The following is a 7917-nucleotide window of genomic DNA, read 5'->3' on the forward strand; positions in this document are numbered from 1 at the left end:
CATAACAGAATATACGGCCATGTACTCTCAGCTTTTGACAATTCCAGACTCTTCGCCACTTTCTCAGATTCTCCATGGTCAACTCTTGTCCATCTTCCGGCACTGATAGACCCAGTAACCAACTTGAATCCGGTACTCGTCAACACTGCTTCAGAACCCCCTGCACAATTTGTCTGACCACCAGTGCCTTGGTCTGTCGCTGTGTCCCGTGCTTACCGCACGCCTTGCCGCCATCACCGCGTCGAGCCTCTATTGTCCTGGTCGAGTCTCTAGGGCTGCAGACCCACACCACTCAAACCCCTACTGCAGAGAACCACCGATCATCACCGACCGATGCCGAGTATCACGCCTCCATCAGACCATTGGGCCCCAGTCCGATCCACGTGTCTCTTGCTATCCCGCTGAAATAGGCTTCGACTCTCCATGCATTAACGCCATAGCCCCTCCATCAACACAGAGTGTAGTCCTCCATCAGACTCCAGCTCCACCTTCAACATGACTCTATGTAGCTGGCCACGCTACCCTGCCCCCTATCGACTTCAAGCTCTCTCATGTGTACACAACCTTGAATCAACCCTGCGTCATTATCTTGTCAAAGCCGCACAAGCCCTCAGGCCTGCACCACGTGTTTCCACGCCCCAGAAGTCGGCCATCATCAGCATCACGCTCATATGTCGTTGTCGCCGAAATCACCACCGTCTTCTACTTTGACCGACATCCCCGTCGATCCATCAGACTATCCAGTGCGACCCAGCCAAAAAATATCCGACTGCAACCATGCTCCACCTTGCGTCATGACCAGCCTCGCACATCTCAATGCATTGCTTGACGCCCTGTGTTTGCATGATCCTGTCACAACGCGCTCCAGATTCTTCCGAACCTTATACGCACGTCTTCCGTCCTTTGTCGTACACACTCCAAGCACTTTCCGTGAACTTGACCCATCAGAAAATACCATCCCCGCAGACTTGACCCTGATAGATACCTTCTGCAGAATTTTCTCTTAGCTCCTTTTGCTAGTACTTAAATGTACGCGTAGAACCCTTTTGTTTTAGAACTTGTCCCAAGCATCTTGGCAGCTCCATTGCTTCACGGTATCTTACATCTGCACCTGGTGTAGCCTTTTTTTGTGTACACATCAAAGCACACACCACACGTACAAACTTGCATCTGACAAAGCCTCGCTGCACCACATGCCTTCTCTGACTTGCTTCAAACCTTTTTTTTTTCTTCTCAACAAATCCTCGTTGCATGGCTTCCCTCGGTTCTGTACGCTCCAGCCCCTGGTAACCACGCTCCGCGATCGCTAGCGCACGCCTCAGCCTGCCAAACAGCCTTACATGGGCCCAGGGCCCCTGCAGCCGCTTGCCTGCTTTCACACGGCCTCCTGCGCCACCTGCGGGCCACGCCTAGCCTAGGCCCCCCTGCGTTGCAGCTTCCTGCTGCAGGTGCCCAACCGATCGAGACTTGATTGATCCCTCTCATCAAGACTCTGCTGCTCGCATGTTTCGCCGCCGCCGCTTTCGATCTATCGAACCGATCTTGCCGCCCGCTGATGCAACTCATCGATGCCAGCTGCTGCCAATCCCGATTGCTTCTTGGAGAACTACAACAACCGCGAACACTTCATCGCTGCCTCCTGGATACAACTAGCCAGCAACGACTCGCCGACTAACTCCGCTCTCACGGCTGCGATTCCTTTGCACACAAGTCCGTTGATACGTTCTTCCTCCACTTAATCAACTTCCACGGCCTCTTGGAACCTTGCTCATGATACCACTTGTTAAAATAAATCTGAGGCATACCGTCAATTATCCGAGGACCAAGCAATCATACGAGCACGACACTGAGATTTGTTAACGAGGTTCACCGATATGGCTACATCCTCGGGGCCTGACTACAGGCGCTCCTCTCCGTGACACCGTCACAATACCGCACCCTGGCCGCCCGGGCGCCGACACACGCCGTCGGCTCCCCCGCATGCCCGTGCTATTATGTTGGCATAGGTTACATCGTGTGTCTACCCCCGCTATATATGAGAGGCCTAGGATACAAGTGTTCTACTTGGACATGACTCCTACCATGTCTACACACAGTCCTAAACCAAGCCTAACTATAAACTATCTTGTACAATAATATTCCACACAATTCTAACATGAACAAGACAAATCCTGATCTATATATTTCTTCACAGCTCTGCTCAAGGCAAAGTTGTGCCTGTTTCCTCCCTGATCATCATGGAGACAATGTTTTTCTTACTGCAGGGGCACCGGCACAGCACTACCACATACTTAATCATGCCTCCTTTGTAAGTGCACACCGAGACCAAAGCATCACTGCTGACCCTGCATGCCAAATGAGCAAGTTATTACTTACACACTTAAAATTACCAATAAATGGAACCAAGCAACTAGATTGTCACGTACCTGCCGAGAGATGGAGCTGGATCTTTGCACGCTTTCCGATAAGCGGCGGAGCACGTCGACCTGAGCGCGCAGGTGCACCGCGTAGTCCATGGCCTCGCGGAGCAGGGTGGCCTGGTCAACGGTAGTGTCCCGGCCTCCCGGTATCACCACCCTGAGCGCCATAGTCCTCGTCCTCAACAGCCTCCTGGCAACGGCGTCACCACCAGCGCGACCTGATCTAATCCAGCACCTGCTCACGATCCTCCTGCACCTATGCACTTTGCACGCGCCGGATGATGGTGTGGCGCCCGCTTCGGAGGCTAAGATGGCACTGGGCCACCTTGCGTCGGTGCGGGTGGCACAGCGCGCGGCCGCCATGGCAACGTTGGCCGAGGACTTGACCGCGAGCTTCCTCAAATGGAGGTTCATGGCTCTGCTGCCGAAGGATGTGCTCGTAGGTGCATGGAGCTGGAGGCCCAAGAGGAGGTTCTTGAGGAATGCTTGCTTGAAGGACTTGGTGCTTTTGTTAGGGCCTTGCATTGGTTTTATGTTCTTTTTGTTTTGCTTGAGCAGAGTCAAGTACAGATGTACTTGCCGGTGGTAAGTATTAGTAATGTCGATCGATAGGTACTAGAAACAGGGGCACTCCTGCTGTTTAAATAGGACTAGTCTTCGGCATGTAGTGTCATCAATGATGTACATGCTGTCGGCGATCGCCTTAATACAGTAAGCAGGCGTGTGCTCATATTCTTCCGTGATGATGATGTGTTGTCGTACACTAGGCATGGACGTAGAACGGACAAGTACGGATTGAGATGTCCACATGCTTAAGGTCTCCCAAGCTCATAATGGTGTACATAATTACTGAGCTGGGTAGCTTCCCCAGTGATTATCGACAGAAATGGTTTGAAAAATAGAAAAGGAGTTGGCTGGTACGGGCGTTACATGTACGCAACAAAAAACATCATATGTTTTTCGACAAAGAGAATATATTAACATTGCGAAGATAACATCATACATTTTTTGAGAAAAAATATATATTAATATCGTGAAGAGGCCCGCCATAGTGATCAACTCCTCTCAGTAGCAGCACACAAACCACTATCAAAGACAACACCCAAAAATAAAAAAAGGTCTTCAAAAGCGACGCCTTTAAGAAGAGAACAGTGTACAAGTGCCATCATCGTTTGATCCAAGATTTTATGTTTTCACCCTGGAGAAAGTCTGACCTCTCAAAACAAAACATCATACATGACAGCTAACATACGTAGACATTTTCTAGGTGTCGATCTTGCATCAAAAGCATGATGCATCATCACGCATTGCATGTGCGTTTACTACGTAGTATTATCATTGTTTACTACGTAGCATTATCATTGTGTGTTGTCGTATGCTGGGTATGGCCGTATGGATACAAGATGGACACGTATGATCCAAGATGTCCACAGGCCTGCTTAGGGTCACGTACTTGAAGCCTGGAGCGCATGATGATCGATGACAACAAACATATAAACACAAAAAATGGTTTTGCAATGAACCGGAGGGAAAGACAAGACGCGCGCACATGGCCGCACATGCAGCGCCAAGGGCAGCGCGAACAGGATGGGGTTGTGTTGACGTGCATGCGAAGCAGCTGATGCATCGTGTAGTCATGTAGGAGTATAGAATATTTTTTTGGCGGGGGCAGGAGTACATGGTAGGTCCGATTTCCTCAAATGTCGCAAAAGTGTAAGTGAAGTTCAGTGTATGTATGTAGTCTTGACCATATTTAATCTACTGATGTGGAGGAAGCTTAGGAACCTGGCCGGCGAGGCGGCGAGCCGGTGACCATGGATGAACCATGGTAACTTCGAGTTTCTTGGCATCAAGATTGAAGAGACCTGCCTTAGCAGCAGCTTGACGGCAAGATCTGTACAGACTATAGCTAGGGAGCAATTCTATGCAGAACTACAGGTTGAGCTAGTACTACGTAGTAGGTGAGTAGGTGTGTGCGTGCATTGATTGATGCTAGTTCCTTGAAACAATGGATGCACGTGGATGCATGAGCATTGGAGTGCATGGTGCATGCGGCAGGGCAACAGCTTAACCCATTGCCCGAGGAAAGGCAGGCTGTGCTGCGGGCCGCGAACATCTTCTCATGGCATGGGATCTGTTGATTTGTCCGGAACATCGGGGTTGTGCATGCTTGCACATGATCTGATGATTTCCCTTCTTCAACCAATGCACGTTATCGTTATAGGCGTCTGTCTGGGGAGTGTGTCAACGTGCCTACGTGGATTGAACACTATTTTTTTCTAAAGAAAAGACACTCAAATGTATGTCAGAGCATCTACAACTGGACTGGGCTATTTTATTCTTCTATACATCGACGAACTTCAAACTGTCATTTATCTGTGCGTGCATGTATGGCCTTGAAATTGTCCAGTTGATGTATCTCGTCCACAGGGATGGATCAAGGGACTACCTTCTATTTGGCACAAGGTCTGTTTTAATTGGACAGAAATGCATATGTTTAGTGGTGATGGACATGGAGAATGAAAAGAGAATAAGGACGAGAGTCAGCGATGGGCCGTGTCCGACACGGCGGACTACCCGAACATGTGCAAACACCCGAATATCCTTCCCATATATAGGCTGAGTTTGAGAGTTTGTAGAAAACTCTGCCATATACGCATAAGCGGGGGTCTAGTTGGGTAGACTCCCCCCCCCCCCCCCCCCCTCTCTCTCTTGTCCGGACACTGTCCGGGTTGTCCGGAACATATAGGAACAAAGAGGGGAGAAGTAGATTCTCTTAGATCTAATAATTTTGAAGGAAAGCAATAGCCAGTATAACGGAAAGACAATTGGAGGCAAAACAACTTAAAAAATGAAATTACATTAAAAAATATATACTAGTCTTCTTCTTCTTTCGATTGTACGCCGTTTTGCCGAAGATTGAAAAGTGCACTCAACCAACAGGAAGAAAGGACCATATGCAAAGGCACTCGCCATGCCAAGCTTTAAAGACCTCAATAGCCACTTGCCGCTCAAAACGACAAATAGAAATCGTTGAAGAAACATCAGTCGGCTTTGAGATAGCTTACCGCTCATGCTGTGTGGTCAAACAAGAGGACTATAATTGCAGTTGTTCTAGAATTTCTTCTAGCCTGTTCATTCCATGCACCAGAACATTATTCAGCAATGGCGCAGAGGGTAGAGATGTAGTGCAACACCTCACACACACACAGATAAATATTTCCCTAATGCCTCCCAAATCAAATTTTTTTTTAATAGTGTGTTGTGCAATATATGTTACAAATTTCAACAAAACATGACTTCCATGAGTAATACCGAGGGGAATTTCTTCCAGGATTACTACCTCCATGGTGGAAAGCTCACTTGAGATAAATGTCATATATGTACCTCTTTTAGTCTACTGCTCGCTATCTTGGCACTACTAACCATCGTAGATGGGAGCTATTTATATACACACATGCTAATTGGGATCTAGGAAGAAACAAAGTTGATAATAACTCATCGATAAGGTGGGCGATAGTGTGTAGCACTTAAGAGCATCTATAGTGGTTGGTAAGACTATCTTATGTTAAGTCTGTCACATAATGGCTATAAAAATATGATGTACAATGAGTTAACTCTTTCTCTTAGTGTTACTAAGTACCTAATATATGTTGAGGGATATCATTGTTAGACATCATCTCTTAATTATGAGAAATCAAGTATTTTTAATTCTTTCTCATTTCACTCTCCTCCAGCTCCACATTTATCCTCTTGAAACATGATTTGCCCCACTTCATAAATAAAGGGCCGCATCCAAACAACAAGTCAAATGCAGGAAAGAAGATAAAAAGGTCTTCTCGGAGGAGTTATTTCCTGCAACCCGAAAAAAGAAAATAAAAAAGGGGATACAAGGGTCGTCGGAGACAACCGATCAACGGTTAAGAGGCGAAGCGAGTTGACGCCTACCACTATAAGATTAATCACTCCGCCTAGCCCATCCATGTCCCACTGCGTAGAGAGTGGGTGCCACTACAAAAGAGGCATCTCCTCCCAAAAGAACAAAGAAAATCATGATATATATATATATATATATATATGTGTGTGTGTGTGTGTGTGTGTGTGTGTGTGTGTGTGTGTGTGTGTGTGTGTGTGTGTGTGTTGGAATTTTGTCTATTTTGGGCCTAGCCCAATAGCGGTTTCAGAAATTCCTAATAAATCCTAGAGGTCCACGCAGCCCATTCGTGCAAGGCAAGAGGTGGAACTAAAGTTTAGTCCCACATTGCTAGTTTAGAGGGAGTTGGACCTCTTTATAAGGAAGGCTCTTTCTCCACATGTATGAGGATGAGAATAAGAGAGACATCCACGCGCGCTCCTCCTCCGCCGCCCGCCTCGCCTCGCCTCGCCACGCCACGCCACGCCACGCCACGCCACGCCACGCCACGACGCGCCACGCCACGCCACGCCACGCCACGCCACGACGCGGGTTACGGGAATGAGTCGAGCAGATACGCACCAGAACTACTTCTTCCTCTCGCCAGCGCAATCTTCCCCGACGTCGACAATACGTGTTCTTGCTCTTTCTGTTAGAGGTCCTGTCGCAGTTCTTTGCTCTAGTGTCTGTCCTACATATGATAGGTTCTACGCCATATATGCAACCTCTTCTACTATCTGCTTTAGACATGTTTGGTTGCAGTTCATATATGCAGATGTTATTTACCTTCTCTCTGTCAGATCGCATGACTACTTTTATCCATGTTATGTTAGTCATGCTTTATCTAATATTTCTATTAATAAAATCATTTAGTAAATTGCTCATATTTCCAACAATCCAAAAACTTTATTATAGGCAATTTACCCCGAGTGGTTTTGATGCTTCCATGAAACCTCCTATGTTTGAAGGTATCCACTAGAAGAGGTGGCGCGTGAGAGCAGTCTTATGGTTTCAAACCATGAGTTGCTATGACGCCACTCTTGGCAAATCTGAAGGAGAGCTTGATGCTCAACAGGCACAAGTTTTTCAAAAAATGGATACTCTGTTTAAGGCTGCTCTCTTGAGTGTTCTTGGTGAGAACATAGTTGATGCTTATGCGTCAATTGATAATGGAAAAGATATGTGGGATGCACTCGAGACCAAGTTTGGGGTCTCGGATGCTGGCACTGAGCTGTACATCATGGAGCAATTCTATGATTACAGGATGACTGAAGAGCGCTCCGTGGTTGAGCAAGCTCATGAGACACAGTCATTTGCTAGAGAACTTGAGCACTTTAGTTGTATGCTACCGGACAAGTTTGTTGCCGGGGGTATCATCACTAAGCTTCCTCCTTCCTGGAGGAACTTTGCTACCTTACTGAAGCATAAGAGAAGGGAGTTTTCCGTCCCGGATCTCATTGGCACTCTTGATGTGGAAGAAAAGGCGAGAGCAAAGGACACACGTGCTCGAGGTATTGAGGGAGGATTTAGTGCCAATCTGGTACAGAAGAAGAACTTCCAGCCCCACAAGTTCAAGAACAAGGG

At 47.4% G+C, this 7917-nt stretch overlaps 1 protein-coding gene across 1 annotated transcript; it reads right to left on the reverse strand.

The window, feature by feature from the left end:
* Positions 1–1822: 1822 nt before the first annotated feature.
* Positions 1823–3004, reverse strand: LOC125524861 (transcription factor IBH1-like 1). The gene is made up of 2 exons (XM_048689886.1): positions 2427–3004; positions 1823–2345 (listed from the first exon to the last, which is right to left on the reverse strand). Exons 1-2 carry the CDS (start codon positions 2943–2945, stop codon positions 2334–2336), a joined length of 531 nt encoding a protein of 176 aa, XP_048545843.1. The 5' UTR covers positions 2946–3004; the 3' UTR covers positions 1823–2333.
* Positions 3005–7917: the final 4913 nt, after the last annotated feature.

Source organism: Triticum urartu, chromosome 7 (genome assembly GCF_003073215.2).
Source record: "Triticum urartu cultivar G1812 chromosome 7, Tu2.1, whole genome shotgun sequence".
NCBI lineage: Eukaryota > Viridiplantae > Streptophyta > Magnoliopsida > Poales > Poaceae > Triticum > Triticum urartu.

Excerpts from the sequence above, each read along its gene's own strand:
- LOC125524861 (XM_048689886.1), bottom strand. The coding sequence starts at position 2,945 with ATGCAAGGCCCTAACAAAAGCACCAAGTCCTTCAAGCAAGCATTCCTC.